The 23572-nt window shown below is 52.7% G+C and overlaps 1 protein-coding gene across 4 annotated transcripts in view; it reads right to left on the reverse strand.

Moving 5' to 3' along the window:
- The window catches only part of SPNS2 (sphingolipid transporter 2), a 35322-nt gene extending 17247 nt beyond the window's left edge, over positions 1-18075 (reverse strand). For 2 of the 4 annotated variants that reach the window (XM_011359785.2, XM_011359787.2), the window contains exons 1-2: positions 17502-18010; positions 3773-3838 (exon numbers count right to left, since the gene is read on the reverse strand). In XM_011359785.2, coding sequence (XP_011358087.1) covers positions 3773-3838; positions 17502-17871 — 436 coding nt within the window. In that variant the 5' untranslated portion in view covers positions 17872-18010. Of the gene's footprint in view, positions 1-3772; positions 3839-17501 lie in introns of all 4 variants that reach the window. The other 2 variants (XM_023530451.1, XM_023530452.1) reach the window with 2 other exon arrangements.
- Positions 18076-23572: the final 5497 nt, after the last annotated feature.

The following is a 23572-nucleotide window of genomic DNA, read 5'->3' on the forward strand; positions in this document are numbered from 1 at the left end:
AAATTCTACTCTTTCCTGTAGCACTTCAAAAAATAAGTATACCTAATGTTGAAGTCTATTCAGGAGTTCTATAGGTCTTCAGCAGTTGGCTTTCCCATTTTCTGGGCCAGCTGACTGTCTCCCACAAAAGCGGGTTTCCTTGTGTGCTCTATTCATTTTGAATTTGAGTTTATATTCAGCAGGAATTATCATCTGTGTCCCATGCAGGCTCATGATTCACAAAGGCTTCACTGAGGAGCAGTTTTGGATTTACCTCTGCTGGGGTCTCTGGAAACATAAGGCCTACATGGGGAAGGGAGCGGAAGTCTCGGACCTGTACGAAGCAGGGGCTGGACTAGGCTCTCTGCATAAAGCCGTAACCAGGAAGGAGCTGTCCTTTTGCAGATGGAAAAAATGCCCTCCAGCCTAGGAGCACAGCTTGAAATCAGGGGTCTTGCCCTGGGCTCTGAGTGGGAACCAAGTCACCCATGCAACACTAGAACCTAAGCTGGCACTGCGCAACCCTCAGAACAAAGAAACCTCCAAACCTGGAAACTAGGTCAGACTGGTGATACTTTGATGAACCTGGGTGATGGCTATATGAAGGTTCATTATACGATTCTCTACTTTTTATGTATGTTTAAAATTTTTTATCATAAAAAAATGTTTACATTAAATATACTGTAACTAGCTTCTAAGACCAATACTGGTCCCCAAACACTCTGCATCATTTGGCTTCAATACCAGATCCCGCTCTTGTTTTTAAGTTCAATTCTTTACTTCTGGCACCTGGAAATTTCAAGCTCAACTATAAAATTTAAGTGTTTCTTGGCATATTTTATCCAGCGTGGAGGGAGAAGGAGGGCTTCTCACGTCTTCTCAGTCTGACAAACTGATTGGAAGTCCTTTCCCCTGAATAAACTCTAACTCATCCTTCAAAGCTCCACTCAAATGCTCCCTCCTCCAGCCACCAAGCAGAGCTAGGTGTGCATTCACTGCCATTTCCCCCAGGGCTCCCACAGGTCACCATCCCCCCATGCCTGGGTGGGGACTGGATATGTTTTCTGTTCCCATCAACAGAGGGAATTCGATGACTGAGTCTGTGGCAGAGCCCAGCACAGGGCCTGCTGAGCAGTAGATTCAGATATAGCTGGCTCTTTAGGTGTAGGCTATGGGAGCTACTGATTTCCCAAAACAGCAAGACCTAAGAGCTATAATTCTGCTATAATTCTGGGCTTTTGCAGAGGCTGAGCTATGGCTGCTACAGGAGACTCAGGGGCCAGATCTGAGCTGGCTGCAATCTGCAAGGAGGCTATAGAAAGTAGGCTCTTCCCAAGCCGGTGCTCATGCTCTAGTCCCAAGAGGAAAGAGCAGGGGCAGGCCCAGGCCTAACCCGTAGCCACCCCCCACCCTGTCTCCTGGCCTAGCAGCCCCTGGTGCCCAGAAATAAGCAGACAACCTGGCTCTCAGCCCTGGCCCTTTGATCCAGGCAAGCATCAACACCTGGCTGGCGCCCTCCACCTGGCTCCGACCTTATCGGGGCCTGGGGAAGAGACAGGTGCCTGCGGCCCAGGCCAATTAGGTGATTTGCCTGGGTGCCCACTGAGTCACATCTTGGTCTAGCTCGCCTAGCTTCTTGGCTCAGATGGCCAAAGAAGTGAGGACACTCTGGGACACCATCCCAGCTGTGCCAGGGGTAGGTAGAAGGGTGAGGGTAAGAGCCAGGGAATAAGGACTTGGGGATCTCTGAGAGTGCTGGGACTCTAATTATGGCCCAGAGGCATCCATCTTGAAAACACTGAGATAGATGTCAGACTCTCAGACACCTGGAACAAGCCTCGCCAATCCAGTGGCCATCTGTGCCCCCTCCCCAAGCCAACAGGACAGCACACGCAGAGTCCCAATTCCAGGCCTGCTACTCTCTTACCATGAGACCTTAAGCAAGTCATTTCTCCACTCTTGACCTCTGCCCCTTCATCTAGAAAGTGAAGTTGACCAAACAGAACTTGTAGGAGGAAGAATCAAGCACGATGATGCCTGGGGTATTTGGGGTACTCGTCCACTTCTGGCCAGGTCAACAGGGATCAGTAGAGACTGCTATGACTTCTCTCAGCCAACTGTGGCAGTGCTATGACCCTCACAGCCCTCCCACTCACACCCTGGGCAGCTGCATTGGCCCTGACCTCACTCAGTGGGAGGTTAATGGAAAAGGCTGAGGTAGAGCCTTACTCCACATCAGTCAGTAAGGCCAAGACCAAGATAGGATGAGGCTCAGCTGGTCCCCCGTGTCTCAGGGGCCACAGAGGGAGGGTACTGGATGGCTAGGCACTCTCTGCCTTTCCCTCATCAGCTCAGCAGCTCGCTCCCTTCCACGCTCCCATCTAGCTTGAACTCTCTCTCCCCTGCTCTAAGAGCTAGTCACTGGGAGTGCAGCTGGAGGGACCCGTCCCAGGCCCCAGGGTGGTTGACTTGCTCTAGCCCAGCCAGGGAGGCCCAGCAAGGGGGTCGGGACCAGGGGAGGGATTTGGGCTCACATCCCGGGTGAAGATGACATGTACATGGCAAGGACCTAGCCACGCTTAGGAGGTGCTGGACCATACAGCCTTGCCCAAGTCCTAGCTTGATCAACTCTCACACATTAGGGCTGAGCCCTGAAACTATTATGTCCTCTCTCTCTGAGCCCCAGAGACCCCATCTGAGAAATGAGCACAGGCAGCTGGGCTCTATGAACTCATTGTAGAGGCCTGGCATTGTGCATACTGGAATGCCACCTAAACAGGTCAGGCAAGTTCCTGGACAGAGCCAGCTCACTCTACCCCTCCCTCCCAGGAGAGCTCAGAATGGGGAAGGGGTTCACAGACTGGAAGACAGGCCATGGTCTTCTTCTCACATATCTGACTGTGCCTCACAGCCAGATAGACTCCTGGACCAAGGGGACCAGGCGGGCCACAGAGCAAGGTTGGGGCCAAGTCAGGACCAGCCCAGGACTCAGTGCTGGCTCTGAGTCTCTGCCCATGTCTAAGGGGCCTGCTGAGGGCACGGCCAGCATGGCCACAGCTAGTGGGAGTGCCAGGGAGCCAAGAGCTCGGGTATGCCGGGGCCATATAGTTGACAGGGAAGGGACAAGGGAGACATAGACCCTGGATGGAGGTCCAGACAGGCTGGGATAACTGCTTAATGACCTGCCATACTGCTCTGGCCCAGGGGTCTGGGGCCCTGCCTCCTCACCAGTCAGGAGGGTGGGGCCTCCAGGGAGATAGGGTCAAGAAACTTAGGCCCCGTCCTAGCCCAAGACCCAGCTCCTCAGGCTCCTGCCCTGAGTCTGGGAATAGGTCTGGGGCTGACCAAGAGGTTGATTCCCAGGTTGATGGCAGTGGAAGGACCTGGGGTTAAGGAGAAGATATGGAAACAGAGTTGACAAGGCTCTGTTGACATTGCCCAAGTTACTGATCTAAGGATTTTCCCTCACCAGCCTCAGAATGGAACCTGGATGCCTGGGTCCTGATGAGGCCCCAAGACGCAAAAGAAGGGTAACCTCCAAGGAACTGAGTCCTTGGCCTGCACGCTGGTATATCTCCCATAGTCCCTCACGGCACTATGGGAGATTTGTTTTGTTTTACAGGGAGAGCAGAGGCTGGAGAAGGTTGCCTTTTGTGAGTGGCAACAGTGGGATTTGGATGCAAAGTCTATGCTCTTTCCAGTGAGTCAGGACCAGGAAGAGACCCAGCAGGGAATGACCCACCCGGGTGGAGGGGGCCTGAGATGCCGAGACGTGAAAGGGGGTGGGCCTCACCTGACTGCAGCAAGCCAGCGCCTCGGTCCTTGACCCCAAAGTGCTTCTGGATGTCCAGAAGGACTCCTGGAGGGAAAGACAGATGATGCTTACTGGTGACGTCTGATACCCGGCACACCCATTACCCCAGCCCACCTAGGTGACCCCAGTCCCAGCCCAGCCTTCTTTCTACCTTGCAGGGCCCAGCCTGGCCCCATCTACACAACTCCACCCTGCCCAGTTTAGCCAGGCCACTGGGGATGTTGGAGTCCAAGTTTCTATCCTGTCCTACTAGGCCTTCTTGCTCACCCTAGGGGTAGGATCTCACCTCCTCCCTGGCTGCTGCAGGGACCTAAGGCACAGACAGGCCAGGTTCCTCCATGGTTACTCAGCTCAGTGGAACAGCCAAGCCTTCTATCTGCTACCCTGGGCCTCTGGCCTACCTGTGGCCCAAACCCAGACTGTGTACTGGCACCTGAGGAAAAGACATGCGCCCTGTCCTCAAGGAAGACCACCAAGTCTGAAGCCCAGAGAGCAGGTAGGCAGCCACTGAAAGCTGCAGGGGAAGCCCTCTGGCTGGGAGATGGTTGAGGGGGCTCACAGGCAATGTTCATACCTGCCCACCAGCACATGTGCACACACACAAATACATGTATACGCTCACCCAGCTGTCCTCAAGATTATAACCAGGACCCCCAATTTTCCAGCGCAGGAGTTGAGATGCAGAGGGAAGCAGGCAGGGCTGCAGGACAGCTTTCCAGGGGGAAGGGGATCCCTCCTCCCAAGTCCCAGCCACCTCTGCTCTCTCATTAGGGCTTTGCATGTCAAGGAAGGGGTCAACCAGAACAACCAGAAACCACTCCCACCTGTGGACAGACAGAACCATGGCTATATGGGATTCAGCAAGCTCCTCGGCCCCTCTCACCTCTTATAGCACTTGACCAGGGCCCTGAATAAGCACAACCTCCAGCCCTGAGGGCCCGAGGGCCCCCACCTTGGCTTATCTGCGAGGACAGCAGGAGGCTGGGCCACAGGTCAGAGCCCCCTGACCACTGCACATCTGCATTGAGAAGGGAAAAAAGGAGGAGGAGACAGGGACTGCATCAGGAGTTCCCTATTCAGGGGACAGAGGAAGGGACTGGACCCTGCTTTCAGGGGTCTCTCAGAGCTCTTTATGATGACGATGATGTCGGCATTTGAAATGATGATGAAATGATGAAATGATAATGGTTTGAATCATTGAGCATTAAGTGCTTTGCTAGTTTAATCCTCATACAATCCTATGAAGCTGATACTATTGTGCCACAGGACAGATAAGGAAAACCAAGGCACAGGAAGTTAAGCCACACTCTTAGTCATACAACAGGAAAGTAGGCAAAAGTGGAATCTCCAAGCACTATATGAAAATCCCATCTGGTGGCTGACGGTGTAGAAGTGGAGAGAGTAGAGTGTCACTGTCCCTCCCAAGATCCAGAGTTGGGATGCTGAGCAATTTCCTGGGATGCAGGTCAGACCCTGCTGCTGTCCTAGCAGCCTGACAGCCAAGAGAAACTGGCCTCCTCCCTGTTAATGCCCACAGTGGATTTACCATAATTACCCATAATGAAGAGGCTGTGTGAGGCCCAGTTAATGACTTAATAACCAAGGCAGGCTGTGGCCTTGCCTTGAAGGCAGAGCCAGGGGCCAGTCCTGAGCCTGCGGATGGCAGGGCCACCAAGTAGGACCTCCAGAGTGCCCCAACTTGGCCTCAGAGGCCCAGAGTTTCATCAGGGCCTGTGGGTGGCACGACTGGGTCTGATCTTGGGGAGCTACCCACACTCACCTCCCACTCCACAGTCCATTCCTACGCTTGAGCCAGGACCTGTTCGCCTGATGTGTGGGTCTGATCTCATCACTCTCTCACAGAGTCGCCATCAACTATGGCTCCCTACTGCATCAGGGGAGGATCTAGGCCCACCACCAGACCACAGGGCTATAGGTTCAGCCCTTCCAACCCTACTCTCCAGCCTCACTTCTCAGGACACCGCCCCTCCACCCAGTACTCCAGCCACCCAAAACTACTCATGACCACTCAATTACACATGTTTTCTAGCCTGGCACAATTTTGTTGGCTCTGCTAATTCCTGCCACTCCTTTAAGACTAGCTCAGGTGCCTTCTCTTCCGGGAAGTCTTCCCTGATTTCTACCCCTCCCACCACCCTCAATAAGTTAGTCGCCCCTGTCTATCTTGTTTTAGCACTTGTCACATTAGGTTTAGTTAGTTCTACCGGGAAGAGACGTAAGAACATGGATATGAGTTCCTTGGACCCAGTGGCCAAGAGCTAAGAGCCAACAGTTATTGGTTTCTGCTAAGTTCCAGGTACCATGTAAAGCTCTTCAGATGGTATTTCTACCTCTGCTGCCTATGCTGGTATCAGCAATTATCACCCTCATTTTACATATGAGGAAACTGAGGCTCTGAGAAGCAAAATAACTTGTCATACAGCACTTAAGGTGTTAGAGGTAAGATTTGAAACCAAGTCTATTGCCAAAACCAAAGCTCGTTCTTCTGCCACACTGCTTCTGCATGGTTCACTCTTGTTTTCCAGCCCAGGGCCCAGCACACTACCAGCAACTGTGGAGTGGATGCACAGTCAGATGGGTGAGTGTCCGCCTCATCCTCCACTCTAGACCATGAGCCCCTTGAGGGCTAGGACCATGGCAAGTCACCCCCAGGACCCAGAACAAGGACCATTTAGAATGGGTGGAGTTGGCAGGCAATATGGAGGTAAAACTCTCCCTGGGCCCCTGAAGAATGAGTCCCTATCCACAGCCAAATGGAAGGCATGAATCTGAGATAACTGTTGGCTCACTTCCTGGGAAGGAAGCCATATAAACATGGTCATCATGAAGACGGCTTGTGTGCACAGCAAATCAGAACACTCTTATTTCCTCCCAATTCACATTCTACCCACCTGACTAGACTCGATCCCCCTCCCATACTTAGAGGCACAGCATTTGCCTCTGCCTCCAGGAAGCCTCCTCTGACCTCCTCTACTGCACAGAGCTCCTGGAAAGTGGTGGGGAGGACATTTCTCCATGTCCAGATGGGCATCCAGGGCCACTGGGAACTCTCAGGCAATCTAGACCCTAAGATACAGGAAGCTTTGGATGTCCACACCCCAGCAACCCCTGGAGCTCAACCTTGGGTCCAAGGCCTGAACTCCAGGCAAAAGATTAGAGAGAACCTTCCCAGGGAGCAGGGCCTCATGCAGGCCATAGGCCCTAGATCAGGCCCTGTCTGAGCCTTTCTGAGTTGTTTTCCCTCTTATAGAACTGGAAGGGGCTATGGCCACAAGTGATTGAGATCCCACTGGCTCCTGGCACAGGAAACATGTGTCACAGCCGCCCTGCCGGTCATCTCAGATTTTCCTCTGGGCTCCAGCCTGGCTTGGGCCCACACACCCCCTCCCTTCTTTACCACAGCCTTATTTTTAGCCTCTTTCCTGGAGGCTGAGGTTTGGTGGGTCACAGGATAAGCCTCATGTCCAGGAGCAACCTCCTACAGCTCAGGCCAAGCCCCTTTCACCAGCCCTACCAGCCAAAGGCATGCAAGGTGGGGCTTCTACCTCACACGCAACCCCCAGCCTTCCCATGGCCCCAGCTCTCAACCCAGGACTCTCCAGGCAGTCACCCCAAATCCACATTCAGAAGCGCCCTCTGTCCACAGGGTTCCCATCCCTAAGCCAAGAAAACACTCTGGAACAGAAGAAGCATCTGGACTTTCTCATCCATTAACCCCAGTTACACCCCTTCCGAGCCCCTGAGGGTCTCAACTCTTGTCTAAGGCTAACTTTCCCCAGCTCTAGGCCAATTGTCCCTCCTGCCTCCCAGTGATCTTGCCGTGGGTCCACCCCTGGCTTGAGTTTATACATAGTCTTAGCATCTACTTCTGTCTTCTGTACATCAGCCCACAAAAGTGCTCACATCCCTCTCATCCTGGTGATGAAAGCAATCCTGACTTGTCCCCTCTGCCAACCACTCCTCTCTCCCCCGCTCTAGCAAAAGTTCTTAGATGAGTTCTCTCCCCTTCCAAACTCGATGTCCTCACCTCCACCACTCCCCTGAAACCAACCACCTCAATCTTACAGACTCTCTCATCCCTCAGTGTCCCAGCCACCTGGACTCCAGTTCTACAGCTCCCCAATCTGGTCCCCATTCCCTGAGTGGCAACATGGCAATATCCAGGCCAGACACCTAGGAGTTGGCCCTGAAACCTCCTTGCTCCCCATAGGCCCATGAATGAGCCCCAATGATTCTCTCTCTTCTTCACCAGCTGGCCTCCTCTCCAGTCTCCCTCCCGCAGCCTGATCTCACAAGCATTTATTGATCTCTCACTAAGTCCTGGGCTGGGCTTTAGAGCCCATAGACAGTGTCTGGACTCAAGAAGCTAACGCCATGGCCCAGTGATTGCCACTTCTGGTTAGGGCTCAGAGTAACCCATGAATTCTTCAACATCCACTGGCCCACACCACTGGTTCAGTATTACTACTACTAACAACAACAAAAATCTGGGTATTAACATGTATTGAGTGCCAGATACTGTTTTAAGAGTGTTACCTCTATTAGTTCATTGATATGGCTGCCCACTAATGCTCAATGGCTCCCCACTGCCACCCAAATTAAGCCAAAACTTCTAGCACTTGAGGCCTCCATGATCTACATCTGTACAGATACCTTCTCTGGAGGTGAGACCCAAGTATCTCTTAATATACAGCCCAGTGATTGGAAAACACTGGCCTGGCTGGCCTGAGGACTCTGTGACTTGCATATGACAACCCAAAGGCCTCCAAGCTTTGACTACAGCTGTGCCCTCTTCCTGAGAGTCTATCTCTACTTGTTAAGATCCACCTCATCCGACTTATGGACATGGACAATATATTAGTGATTACCAGAGGGTAGGAGGGAGTGGAGAGGTAAATGGGATAAAAGAGGTCAAATATGTGGTGACAGAAAGAAATCTAACTATGGGTTGTGTGTGCGCGCGCGCGCGCACACACACACACACACACACACACACAAACCTTAGTGTTGAAACTAACTGGATTTCATTAATCAATGTCACCTGAAACTAACTGGATTTCGTTAACCAATGTCACCATAAAAATAAATAAATAAACTTAAGAAAATTAAAAAACAAAAAATTAAGATCCACCTCATCCAGAGCCCAGATTCAAGGTCTGGGCCAGGATGTCCTGCCAACTCCCTCCTCTGGGACTCTTATTGAAGAGATGCCTGAACCTCGAAGGTACCAGAGCTGGATGGAATCTGGCCTCACTCACCTAGCTGGCTGGTCACAAATACAGTGATTTCTCATTACTGCTGGTCCCTTGGCAGCTCCCAGAGGAGCCAGGTCCAAACCCCAACATGCTGATATCAGAGAGTTCTCAAAAAGGCCAAGGTGTAAGAGGAAACTGACACTGACCTCAGGGGCCCCTAGCTCAGACCAGCCTCAAATACAAGGTTGGGACAACATAAAGTCTCTTCCTGCCCAGTCAGCCAGAGCGAGCTACATAGTGCTCAAGGTTACTCTCCCAAGTACCGTCATCATCACCCTACATTCACCCTGCTTCTCTCAGAGCAGCTGGAAACTTGGCTGAATTCTCAAGAATATGGGCTCCAGAGCCAGACCATCTGGGTTCAAATCCTGACTTCTGCACCTTCCCTGCTGTGTGACCCTAGGCAAGTTACTTAACCTCTCTGTGCAGTTTCCTCCTCTGTAATATGGCTTAATTTTAAGGTCTGCTTCCTATGGTTGTTGTGAGGTTTAAACAGGTTAATCAATGTAAAATGTTTAGAATGATGCCTGGCACATAGTAGGTAGTTACTAAATGTTATCACAGATCATTAACTCATGGGGCAGGAGCCCTGGCCATAACAGAATGATGGGACCTCCCACCTCAGAAATCTTTTCTCCAAAATAAGGACAGATAGTTAGAAAGACAGGGCCTAAGGACCTGAAGGGATGGGCCTTGCCTGCCTTTGGCTGGTCCCTATAGGAGGGGCCCCGGTCCCCCTGCAGAGGCCTCAGAGCTGGTTCACTTTGAGTCTTGCCCCTGCTCCAATGCTAGGCCACAGCTCCCGCCCCAGTAATTATAGGGGCCTGACGGCCTGGCTTTGCTGATCTGGCTCTGGATAGCTAAGGCTGGGAAACCACAGCCTGGCCCTGCTAAAAACCCCCTCCCCTCTGCCCCAGCCTCAGGGGACTGGCCAAGGCAGTCCCTAAACTGGGGACCCAAGCTCTCAAGCACACTCACTTCCTGCCCCAGGACTTCCACGGGGCACACTCCTGCCCCTGTCCCCCAGAGACAAGCTGAGTGACCTCCAGGAACATCTGGCCCCCACTCCAAGTTTCAGGTCACCCACCTGAGAGTGACCCAGGATCTCCATACATCCGGGCTGGGTTCATCCTAAATCTCAAGTGCATTTGTTCTACATATACTGACCATCCTCCTTCCATGTCGCCCTACAAATTAGGGGTCATTAATGTCAAGACAACTTAGTGGTCATCTCTGCAGGAACCATGAGGATAAGGCCCCCAAGCCCCAGAGCCTCAGCCCCTCAGAGAGGCCCTACTCTCTCACTGGAACTTATCCCTCTAAAGAGTACTCCAGCTGGAGACCATAACATCCCTCCCTACCAAGAGCCCTGCCCACATACCCTGCCAGCCCTAGAGGGGAACTGCCCCCAGAGCTCAAAGAGCCCTCCCTTCTCCCTACCAAGTCTCTATGCCTGGAGTGGGTGGGGACAGGCAGCCTGGCCTCTCTCCTGTGGTTCTAGTCTATCATTTGGGGCCAGCTTTCCTGGAACCAGACTTGGCCTTAGCAATTTGGGGGCTTTGCATAGCCGTTCCTTTCCCAGCTCAGCCTCTCAGGCCCTGTCCTGCCTCAGGGGCTCCCACAACCACCTGGCAGGGGACGAGGTGGCCATACCATTATCATGACCCTCAAAGAGCATGGCCTATGTCAGGGGTCCCCAAACCCTGGGCTGCGGACTGGTACTAGTCCATGGCCTGTTAGGAACCAGGCCACACAGCAGGAGATGAGCTGTGGGTGAGTGAGCAAAGCTTCATCTGTATTTACAACCACTCTCAAGCACTAGCACCACCACCTCAGCTCCACCTCAGATTATCAGGCATTAGATTCTCATAGGAGAACCACTCTCTGGTCCTAAAAAGGTTGGGAATCACAGACCTATGTGACCACAGACACAGGATAAGAGGGAGGAAGGGGGAGAGATAAGAGATCCCAGAATGGCGTGGCTCAAGCCCACGAACTCCCAGCTTCTCCTGGTGTGCTGCTTCAGTGGCCAAGGGTACCAGTGACTTCTGCTCCCACTTCTCGAGTGGAAAATTGAGATTCGGAAGATGAATGGGACAAAGTCCACAGAACCAGGCAGGAGCAAGGCTGAGCTGGCCTCCAAGCTCCAAGCCTGGCCTATGTCCCTCCACCTTACCCCAACTAGACCCAGAAAAGAGGGTACGACCAGCCCTCTCTCAACATCCATACCCACAGCACTCATATGGATGTTAGAAACAGTGCGTGACCAAGAAACGTCACCCTCCCCAGGCATAGCCCTTTACAGTTTACAAAGTCTAATCACGCTCCTTGCTTCCTGGGACTCCATTCGGCAAATCCATGCTTGACAGTGAAGGGACCACGAAGACCTCATGGAGCTACCAAGTTGGGGGGAGACCCCAGCAAGGTCTCCATGATGGGTGAGAACTGAGGGAAGGTAGGAGGCCAAGCCCTAGTCCTAGCCTCCAAGCTGTCAAGTGCATTGTCCCTCTTACTTCTTGCTCTAATGTAACTGCTTCTGCTCTCAGACACATCTCCCCCAGGACTCCTTTCATCAACCTCCCAGCTACCAGAAAAGGGCCAGGCCTAGAGCAGGCAGCCTCACTGTGTGACCTGGGCCCAGCCCTTCCCCTCGAATGCCTCTCTATAGAAGAGACCAGACAAAACTACTATGGTGCCCTCCAGAATGTACAGAAACCATTCTGCCCAGTGTGTGGGCAAGGGGGCCTCACTGTCAGAGTCGAGGGCTGAGTAGACAAGGATCATGCTGACTTCCCCGATTTCCTTTCTAGGGGTGCAAGGCTCCGTAGCTCATTGGGTGCCCTGGTCAGTACAAACAGGTAGCACTGGCAACCACGAGAGAAGCCCTGGCCTCAGCAACGGGGGCCTGGTCCTTACCTAGGATTGTCTAAACCTATCAAGGCCCCTTCGGCCCAGAGGGATGGGCTTTGGGGTTAGGGTCAACTCATCTCTGCCAATCAGTCAGCAAGGGTCAAGCCTGTGCCAGCACCCTACCACACACACATATTGGGGTCACAGAGATGACCAGGATTGGCCCCTCAAGGCTAGAGGAAAATGTCCACCAGACATAGGGGTAGATGCTATGATGGAAATGGAATATAGTGCAGCTGAAAAGCAGGCGTTAGGTGCCTGGCTCAGCTCAGAGAGTTGGGAAGAGCTCCTGGAAGGAGGCAGAGGCACCACTGACACCTACCCAGGGAAACTGAGGTTGGCTGCTGCCACACCTGGGAAACAGACCTGGTTATCCTGGGGGAGGGAGGTACAGGCAGAGCCAGGGGCCAGCAGACAAGAGTTCCTGGGACCAAGCTACCCTTGGGAGCAAGAGCCTGATCACAGAAAGAGGAGCAAAATCATTTATTGTTGATTCAGGGTTCGGAGAGGGCCAGGATCTACCTCAGGTCACACAGCAAGTCTAGCAAAGCAAGGAGCAAGAAGCTCAGCCCAGAAGACATTCAGGGCCCAAAAGTGAGCCTGGCCCCAAGAGCCTGGGGATGGAGCCAATGTCCTCTTTGCTTCCCTCGCTCTCACCCTCTGTCTATCCTCTGGATTTCAGCTCCCCACACCCAGGCAGAAACAAAAGCTACTTCCTATCTGAGGAAGGGACATGGAGCTCTTCCTCTCTGAGCACCTCTGACCTAGCTATAACCTACAGCCCTGCAGCCTTCCTGTCCCATTCACAAAATGAGAAACTAAGGCACAGGCTGGAGTGTTAAATGGCCCTGGGTCCCAGGGCCATTTAAACTCAATGTAGTGAGTTTCAAGGCACTTCCTCTGACCGGTCAACAGCACAGCTGAGGTGCTGGCAAAACCAACTAGAAGGTGCCTAAGGAGGAAGAAGGATCAAGGAAATAGGCAGCTGGCAGTTAGTCATTAGGGTGCCAACATTCCAGGGCAGCCAGTGGTTGACCTGGGTACTGACCTGCCAGAGAGGCGCTCTGGAATGTGGCCCTGGGATACTCCACCCTGCAGACTTTAGGTAGTACTGATGTGGCTGTGGCTAGGATGGGGCCACCCACTGAGAAAAAGACTACTTGAGGAAGTATGGGGGAGGTGATATTGACTATCCTTATCCACAAAGATAGCCACAGAGCTTGGGGCTTGACTTGGCCTCTCCCCACCCAAACAACCCTGTAAATGGCCCTGGGCCTCCATTTCCCCCATCTGTCATCTCTGGACAAACTCAACCAGGTAGACAAAAAAGAGCCAAGCGCCCCAGCCTGGCAGTCCCCTCTGGCACCCAGCTCAGGTGTTTAGGGAAGCCCCTAGTTCCTGCCAGGCCTGTGTTCCTGGCTGGGTCCCTAACCTCAGCTATCTTTCTGGGTTTCTGTTAGTGAGCAGTTGTCATGGATACCGGTCTCAGCTTCCTTGGCAGAAAAAGACTCCCCCAGGGCAGCACTCTGCCTCTCCTCACCAGCCCCCGCCCCAACCAATTTCAAGTGCCCAGTCTGCCATGGGCTGGATCAAAGGAAAAAACAAAGGTCCCAGGAAGAGACAGGTACCCCAGAGAAGTTGGGGAAGGATCTCGGCTCTCAAATAGACATTCTCCAAGCATGAACAGGGCCGGCGCCAGCTCCCTCTTGCTGGGCCTGGTTCCAGGAACAGAAGGCTGCCACCTATACCATCACCTCTGCTTCCATTTTACAGATGGGGCAGAGGCAGCTCTGGCTCCAAGAAGCAGAGCTGGGAAGAGCAGACCCAGGACCCTCGCCTGAGGGCTCCCTCTTTCTCCTGACCTGGTGGCCATGAGTGAATTCAGAATGGAGAGTGGGTGGCTACTAGGCTGGTAGCAAGAGCCACATGCCCTAGGGTAGCTCAAATCACCTCCCTTAAATTGAGCTGAAATTCATCTGCCCAAAGGGCTCTTACCCTGGTCAGCAGTCTCTGAGTTTCTAGGCCAGAAGCAGGAGGCATGTCTCTGCCTCCATCAAGAGAACATTGTACTGGGAGTGGAAGGGAGGAAAGGGTTCTGGTCCTGCTCTGTCCTGCCGCATGATGTTGGATAAGTACCTGCATTCTCCTGGTATCAGTTCCCCCACCCACACAAGGAGGCAGAGGAAAGGGTTTAGAAGTGGTTGGTTTCTGGGCTACCTCAATTTCAGCCAAGGCTGGGTAAGAAAAGCAAGAGCAGGAGTCTGGCCCTTCTCACCTGCTTCCAAGGCCACTGCCCTCAGGGGGTTCTCACGGCAGGGAGGAGAGGCCATAATTAACTGGATCTCTGGGTGGTGCATTGGGAATGTTAGCGCAGAGGAAGAACCTATTGGAGTTCCCAGGATGGAGACTAACCCTGGTGGAGAAGGGAGGGAATCGCAAAGGTATTCTGAAAGATAACTGTCCAAAACAGAGGAAAACGGGAAGGTTGTCATGGCTGAGGTACAGTCGACATTTGTGAAGCTCTCCTAGGAGTCTGGCCCTGTCCCAGATGCTTAAGAGACATTCTCATTTATTCCACACCACCCGGGAGGTAGAGAGGAGGAAATGATCACCCAGAAGGCTCAAGTGACATCACCAAGGTCACAGGGCTGGTAGCTGAAGAGCTTGGACTCCGAACTCTGGCATCGAAGACTTTAGACCTGTGCTGTCAATTGCAATGGCCCCAGCCGCTGTGGCTGTTGAGTACCCTAAATGCAGCTCATCTAAATCAACATGTGCTATAAATGTCAAACACACACTGGGTTTCAAAACTTATTATGAAAAAGAAGGCAAAATATTTCATTCATAGCTTTTATACTGATCACATGTCGAAAAACATTGGGTATATTGAGTTGAATAAAACATATTAATTAATTTCACTTATTTTTTTTCCTTTTTTTCGGTGGTTCTTGGAAATTTTTAATTTTTCGTTGGGGGTTTGCTTTTTTTTTTTTTGGACAGAGCCGATCTATACCATGAAGACAGAAATACACAGGACGAATTTAAAGGAAAAGAGTGGAAACTCCTCTTATTCTTTGAAGGGAAGCCAGGGCCAGATAGTGAGTTCCTGAGGGGCCAAGTAGGCAGGAACATCAAAGGTGACTGACCAGCAGAGTGTCAGCATCCCTTGCTCTCTCTCAGCTGGGCCAGCCAGCAACAGGTGGACTCAGACCTGGAATGACCATTCTCCTGTTTGACCCATCAAGCCATCGTAGTTGCCATAGAGACAGTAAATCTTCCTAAAAAACTGAATTTGGCGGCAGGGAGCTGTTGGGGAACCTACCATAAAGAGAGGGAGAGAAAGCTAGGCTTATCCGGAGAGGAAATCTGTGTATGTTGTGTTGGAAGCGGGGCAGTGCACAAGCTGCAGCCCTGGCCTGAACCGGGAGGGCTGCATAACCCAGGCGGTATTTGCACAGGGTTTTCTGACCTTCCTCCCTACTGCCCTACGCCTCTCTTAGCCACTGCTCCCACCCCCATCCTTTACCAATTCACCGGAAATTTCCTATCTTCCTCCTCCATTCTGATATTCTGGTTCTGGGACTGAAGTCAGGATTGGGGCAGATAAACACCACACCTCCTTGATCCTACCCTCATCCCCTCAGCCCCTGGCAGAGTCAGCTTCCCTGAGAGTATTGGAGGGGGTGGGCTGGAGCCAGAAAAAAAAAAAAAAAAAAAAACAAGTTGGAAAGTGCTACAGTGCCAGAAGCAGCACCATTCATTGCCTAACTGAGAGAGGGTGGGAAACCTCTTCCTAGGCGGGGCTTACTGGTAGATCTAACGCCAGCCTTGTTGTGCACTCTCTGAGCCATCTTGGACAAGGATTGTACAGGGGCCTGTTTCCCCATCTGTACACAGAAGTCTATTTTGCATTGACTACAGGTCACAATGTTCTCTGACTTCTTCCCACCTTAGGGTGGCACCTAAGCTCCAAGGTCCCAGGCAGGCACATGCATGACAGGGGCTGGTGCACTTGGGCCATGCTGGGTATTCCTGCTCACCAGACCAAAGTAAGAGCCCCTTGGGGAGAGCCCACCCCAGAAACTGATGCCACTGGTACCCACTTCCAACTCCTCGCAGCAGAGGAATGGAGAGCGGAGGGTTTTGAATATGAGAGTGGGGGGAGGGGAAGCCTCTGCTCTCCCACCTGAGTTCTTCCCTTCTAGTTGACACAAAACCCCAATCAACAGAAGAGGAGACTGAGGCCTGGAGAAGGGGATCCAGGTGGGTGTCTGGTTTATGCCAAGGCTCTCCCCTCGATCACCACAAAGTTGTTTTTAGAGTCTGTCCAAAATTCCTCCAGCTATCTTTTTTTTCTTTTTCTTTTTCTTTTTCTTTTTCTTTTTTTTTTGTTAGTTCCAGATTTTACAAAGCTGTAGTTAGGCAGATTCTGGGACAGCATGCCAGGTACACAGTCACCACTCTCCTCCTGAACTATATGCCAGCCTAGCCATGGAGTCCTTTTCTCTCAAAGCTGCACCATTCCCACCTAGGGGCAGCTCAATCTAGAGGAAGTCTCTACTCACAGATCCCTAAGAACTGAAGGAGGGGAGCCGGCAGACTGAAATTCCAGTCCCCCATCTATCCCCAAAAGGCCCAGAGATCAACCACCTCACAAACGGGAGAAACAGACCTAAACACAAGCTGATACTAGCCCAAGGTCACACACCAAGCACAGGAGCGGCAAATCTGGGACTAGAACCCAGTTGTTCTATGGATCCTCACCACATCCCCAAGTCTGGTTCCCAGAGATGCTCACAGAGGATGAGGCAGCCCCTCTCTAGGCCTAGTGGCCTCCACTCTATTCCAGGCACCAGGCGCCATAAAGCAGGGGGAAGCGTCTTTGGGCCTCTAGCCAGGGCCAGCTGCAAACCGCATCCTGGGTCCCCAGGCGCCACGGACCCGCCCCGCCCCGCCCTCTTCTCCCCGCAGCCTGGAGCCTTTGTCAGCCACGCGCTCACACGCTTACACACACATCCGCGCCGCCCGCGTGCACACGCTTTCTCCCCAGGCTCAGACCCGCAAGAGGCGCGTGCACTCGCCGCACACACGCAGAGGAGTGGAGGCGGCGGAGGAAGGAAGGAACTGATCTGCTACCGACCGACAGACTGCCTGGGCTGGGGGAAGGGGAGGAGAGGCCTGAGAATCTGAGGCGGGGGCGGAAGGGGGCGCAGAGGCAAAAACGCAGAGAGACGCAAGGAGACTCTCGGAAAAGAGGACAACGGATGGGACGTCAAGGGCTGGCGAGGACGCGCGGACTACTCCAGGGGTGGGGACTGTCTCAACCTCTGGCCCTGAGTGGGGGGCAGTCCTTGGATTGGACCCGTGGATCACAGGGCATCACTTGCCCAGTTGTGCCTGAGCCGAGGGCACTTAAGGACCCCACGTAAGGCTTGGACATTGAAGGTTTGGGACCAAAGGCTCGCAGGGGTACCTCTAGGCAAGGGATCCTGGTTCTCGGGCTGGGTGGGGCACTAGCTCACCTGCTACGGTGTACCTGTCCAGGTAGTTGAGCACGTTGCCCAAGCTGAGGATGGCGGCGGCTGCCCCCCGCCCGCGGCCCAAGCTGGCGGGTTTGGGCTGCTGCGCGCCCGGGCCCTTGGCAGCAGTTGCGCAGCTGGGGGTGCTGGGGGTGGTGGGGGGTCCGGAAGGGGCCCGCCTCACGCTGCCGGACAGCGTCTGCACCTCATCGTCGGCGGCCGCGACTCCAGCGGCGCCCGCTGCCCGCGTCCCGCAGCAACCACCACCGCCAGCCCCTAGTTGCGCCCCCCGGCGCCGGCGCCGCCGCTCGGCGTCCGCCTCCTCCTCCTCCGCGCCGCCCGCCGCCGCCGAGGCGCATTCCAGGCACATCATGCCAGCCGGGATCGGGGCGGCGGGGGGCGCGGGGGACGCGCGGCCCAGCTTGGGCCCACTCAGTGCGTGTGTGCGCCGCGGAGCCGTCGCTGCACCATCCCGGCCGGGCCCGGTCGGCTCCTGCACTCCGGCCCCGGCTGCGGCGCGGCTACGGTTCAGCCCGATGCGCCGTCGCCGCCGAGGCAGCTCTGACAGCTGAGGTCCGGCCCCGCCCACCAGTTTGCGCCCAATCAGCTCCAAGCAGGAGCCACAGCTCCGCCTCGCACGTGCTGCCCCGGGGGGCAGGGAGGCGGTGGAGGGCCCTAGGGCTGAGTCCCTCCCGCCCGACGGGGGCGCAGTCACGCTGGAGCCGCGCGACTACGGAGGCGGGCAACGGAGGGGGCTTGTGGGAGCTACGGAGGTAGCAATAGGTGCACTCTCCAGCACCTACTCAGTGCCCTCCCTCCCCATGCCCTTCCACGCGAGTGGGCTATTGGCGGAGACTCTGGGAGACAGCCGAAGGCTGGAGCTCAAGGCATCTGGACATCATGGAGAGAGGGTCTCAGCTAAATCTGGGCGCCTGTAGGAGAGCCGGTGGCCACTCCAGCAGCTATTCACCCGCCCTGATTTAATCAGTTCAAGAAGTGTAACCAGTGGAGGCTTGGTCCAGGACCCAGTCCTCCACAGGCACAGAAGGCTATGTTGGCCACCTCCCCAGGGAAACCCATATCCAGCCCCCAATCTCCCCTTCGGCCCATTTTTGTGTGTATGCTGAGACCTTACTCCTGGCTCACCAAGAAGCAGCTCCTGGCAGAGAGAGCCAGAGCTCCATTTGAAGCCCACCTGAAGCAGGGCATTAAAAAGGGGCATTTTTTCCTGAGGGTGTGGCATCCTCAAGCATCGGACTTCCAGCTGTGCACTAGGTAAGGGACAGAGCCCTGAATGGAAGACAGGAGGCTGGGTCTTAATGCAGCTCTGCTCTGGAGGGTAGCATGACCCTGGACTAGACCCCTAACTCCCTCTGGGTCTTAGTTTCCCTCTCTGGGGGTAGATAGGAGGATAGGATTCAGTCTGGAAGTCTATGAGTGGTCAGCAGAGTGTGGAGTTCTGTCTCCCTTGGGGAGTGGTCGGGTAGCTTCTGCGTTCAGGGCCACAATCACCACTCTCACAATCTCAGAAGTGCCGTGGTTCTGTGACCCCCTCCCCCACCCTTCCCCACTCATCTGTTTGAAGCTTTGATTGAAATTAAAATCCTGTACAAAGTGCTGAAGACAAAATGGTAGAACTAGACAGAGCCTGGGAAATCAGAATTATCTTGTGTTTCACAGAGAGGTCTCAGGGCCCAGAAATGACCCCATCATGGATATGTGACTAGTCAGTGACAGGGTTGGTGCTGACCCAGGGCTCTGATACAAAACCCCTGCTCTGGGAGCTCAGTTCCCACTACAGACTGCTCCAGACCCAGTGTCCACAGGCAGGTGCATCTTGTGAGGGTGTCGGCCACAATGAATCATGACATAGCAAAAGGGTGACACAGCATGAGGCACCCCTCCACATCCTCCCTACTGCCTCTTGTGAGCAGAGTTAATCCCCAAGCTGGTGTTTCTTGGCGCCTTCGAGGTGTATTTTAAATTCTGCGAAGTGACTAAAAATATGCTTCGGCATGTTGGATATGAATGACTGTGACGGAAGGGTTAGGAAAACATTTCATTCTGAAAGTTGCCTTGCTGCCTCTTTCCAGTTTGCTGAGCTCAAGCCTGCAAACCCGGATAGAGGAAGTTCCACTGGTTAGCCTGGGATGACAAGTGATTAACAGGCAAAGACAGACTTAGGAGCTCCATGGGGCTGAGAATGGGCCCCAGCAATGACCCTCATGTGTAATGGCGCCAACTAGAACACAGTATCTGACTGTAGGACTGTGCCCAGCTGTGAAGGAGACACAATTATGGCTCTAAGCTGGGCCCTAAGGTCCCCTTCCCAGTCCCCCAATCATCAATCATCCCATGCCCATGACACCCTAATCATCTCTAGATGTGGCCTCATCACCAAGCACTAGGTCCATATGCAGTCTCCTGCACATCCCCCCACCCCAGACATCCCACAGCACCTTGAATTCAGCACATCCAAAACTGAAATCATCTTTCCCCTAAATCTCTCCCACTCTGGTATCATTTATTTCTTGACAAACAGCTCCATCATCCACATTGTCACTGAGCAGAATACCTGGGAGCCATCTGGGACTCCTTCTCCTCCTTCAACTCCTACATCTAGGTCCTGTCCATTTTTTTCTCTTTAAATCTCTCAATGTCCCCATTGCTCACTGCCTTAGCTCAAAACTCTCTAGGTCTCACTTGGACCCTTTTAAAGCTCAACACCACCTGCTCCAACTTTCCTTCCAGTCTTTTTCCATATTTCTTGCCAGCAACTTTATAAATCATATATATGACCCCATTACTACCTTGCACAATACCTTTCCATAGCTCCTTACTGCCTATAGGATCACAATATCTAAGTTCCTTAACATGATCTCAAGACCCTTCATGATCCCTCATGACCCATGCCAATCTCCAGCCTCAAATCCTACTACCCATCTCTCAAAATTACATTCCGCCACACTGAAAATAGAGCTCCTTGAATTCAGTCACAGTAATTATACTTCCTAGAGCCTAGAGGAGTGGCAGGAATTGGGCACATTTATGTATAGTTCCTGCTCTCCCCTCAACGCAAAAGCCTTTGTCCTACTAAAGCAATGACGGTTCAGAACCATGGAGAGCGTCACATGGGCAACCCCCACCCCCCAGGCCCTTTAGTCATGCTCTGCCTATGCTGTCTACCTAGTTCATTCCTCCTACTTGTCCTTAAGAAACCCAGTACAGACGTGACTTCCTCCAGGAAGCCCTCCCTGACCAACTTAAACAATTATAATTTCCTCTTCTGGGTTACTTGAGTAACCTGTGTATCACTCCGTCACACTAAACACATCGTGCTGATTATGTTTGTACACGAATCCACCACACACACACACACCCACCCCACAGAAGGCTGTGAGCCTCGAGGGCCCATACTCTGATTCATCTCCGCAGTTTAGTACAGAGGAGATGTTCAGAGAATGTTTGTTGATTGAATGAGCAAATGACATTTAGCAGGTGCTCAGGAAGTATGTGTTGATTTGCATCATGTGTCTGTTGCTCTGAGTGACTCAGAAACCAGCCAGATTCCTCTTCTGGCCCTTTTGAAAAAGGCATTTTCTCCCTAATTGACTCCACCCTCCATTAGCTTCCATGTGTCATTTGCCTCCACCCTTCGATTACCTTCTCCACAGGTCACCACGCACAGGTGAATAGAAGGTACCTCCTCTCTGCTCCTGCTGTTGCCAAGTTGGGTATTTGTTGTACCCCCTCCATCCCCCAGCCTGGGGCTGCCTCACAAATTTTGTTCAGAATGCTTCATCTCTGCCTCTCTCTCTTGCTCAGAACAGATGGCTCTGAGTCCCCACTAACACAGAAGTTCCTGTTCTGTCATTTGAACATTTTTAACATTTTCTAAATTATAGAAGCTTCATCCTTCTTTGATCACAGACCCAGACCATCAGAAATGAGAATCCCTTGAAGGACATTAAGTCCAGTTTCTTCCTTTTCTCTTAGAAAGGCCTCATCTGAGAGAGGACCAGCGGCCTGCCCAAGATCATTATAATGGACACCATGTTTGTTTTTGTTTTTGTTTTTTGTCTTTTTTCCCCTTTCACTGTTCTTTTGTTTTAATGCTCAGAGTCCATCTCCCTTCCTAACAGCATCCCGGTTTCCTGGTCTTAATGGAGCTATAAATCATGCATGGGCATAGGCTCCAACCAAACACTCTGGTCCAGTGCTTTAAATCCTGAATAGGATGGCAAAAGGAGAGGGCAAATTTGTCTGGAGCCCCTCCCACTCAATAAGATAGCCCATGGGACCCTGGATCCTGAATCTTCAACCTTCCCATTGATTCTATGAACTCCTGATATGTTTCCAACAAATTTCTTTCTTACTTAAGATAGTCAGTTTCTGTTTCACACAACCCTACAACCCTGATATGGCCACACAGAAGGAGCACATGTAGTCATGTACCTCCCTGTGTTGGATAAACCTTGGCTCCAGGAACCTCTGCCTGCCTCCTGCCAGCTCTATCTTTAGAGGCTGCATTAAACCAAACAACCACACAGAACTACCCAGGCATGGAGGAAAAACAGATACTTCAGGGAATAAAACAAGATAGACCAATGTTTGGTGTTGCAAGGGAACAAACCAGGGTTGCGGTGATCATCTCAATGTAGGTGTTCAACCCTCAAGCCTGAAGCCAGGGTGGAAGAGCTTTTATCAGTACCCTATAAACACACCCTTACATGCTCACACACCAACACAGAAATGAGCACACACAGGCACATGCACACTGACAGGCACACTGTGTGCCAGGATGACACCTGGGACTTGTAATGCAGCATGTGTCTGGGAAGAGCAATTAACACATTAAGTGAGCAAGTCAGGCTTGAGAACCTCGACCTGCTGAGCAGTGCATTCCCTCCTCAACATTCCCAACAAACAAGTCCAGAGTATCAGGGACTAGGATTACCCAGCAAGTGCCCTTCAGGCCAGAATGTTGTGTTCTGGTGGCCACTCTAGTCTGAGTTGCTGGACTCTCACAGACCAACACCTGTGGTCTCAGCCTAGTGAGGCCTGAGGAAATAGCCCCAGTGTGGCAGGATGTAGGAGCTCAGTAAAGCTGGAGCCTCGGTTGGCTGCAGAGTAGATACTGGTCTTTCCTTCCCAAAGTCCGCTAGCACTGGACCTCCAATCCTGACTCAAAATGCTTTGGATTATAAAATCCTATAAACTCCTAGCTGAGCATCTTGTCTAGCTCAGGCCTAGGAGGTACCACCCTGCCCTGCCCAGCAACCCAAACACCAGAATGCACTGGAATTAGAAGAAACAATCCCATATTACAAGATTAAAGTCCCAGCTCCTCAGCTGGCATCTGAGCCCCTCTAGTCCCAGCCAGTCTCTCCTGCCTCCTCTTCCTCCTCCTCCTCCAAAACATACACACCTTGTCCTCTCCAGCCACAGCATAGCCCTCCATTCCCCTGCACCTTGGCCTGTCCTGTTCCTTCCACTGGGAATCCTCTTCTCCCACACCTTCTCCCGCTATTTACCAGTTCCTAGGCCACCTACCCAAAGGCTTCTGCAGGATGCAATCCCTTCCTCTGCCCATCAATGTGCCTCACTTGGCATAGCCAAGTGTTTCCCTGTCTTATCTTGGGCTGTGAGGTCTAAGGGCAGGGCTAGTCAGATTCCCTGCCTAACAGCATCATAGGCATCCACTGATACCAATTCATGTTTCTGGAACTGGCATGAATGAGGTTTCTGATCTTTCTCCCCAGGCACTGGACTCGGGTAGGGGAGGAGAGGGTGATTGGTATTCTGACTCTTGGGAAGCTTTCACCTGTTTTCTGGGAGCAGAGCTTCACAAAGGTTTTCCCCAAGGCTGTAGGGAGGAACATTCAGACCCTGGACCTAGGTTTCTGTGGACCTAGATCCAGCCTATGAAAATCACTTGAGGCCTGGGCTGGAAAGGCCATATTCAACACACCTCTTAAATATAGCTGGGGAGTTTGCAGCTCAGAGAAGACAGGAAGAGGTCACACAGCCAGTGAATGCAGAAGGGACCATGGCATTCTGGCTTCCCCACAAAC

The sequence above is a fragment of the Pteropus vampyrus genome, unplaced genomic scaffold (genome assembly GCF_000151845.1).
Source record: "Pteropus vampyrus isolate Shadow unplaced genomic scaffold, Pvam_2.0 Scaffold50, whole genome shotgun sequence".
In the NCBI taxonomy this organism is placed as follows: domain Eukaryota; kingdom Metazoa; phylum Chordata; class Mammalia; order Chiroptera; family Pteropodidae; genus Pteropus; species Pteropus vampyrus.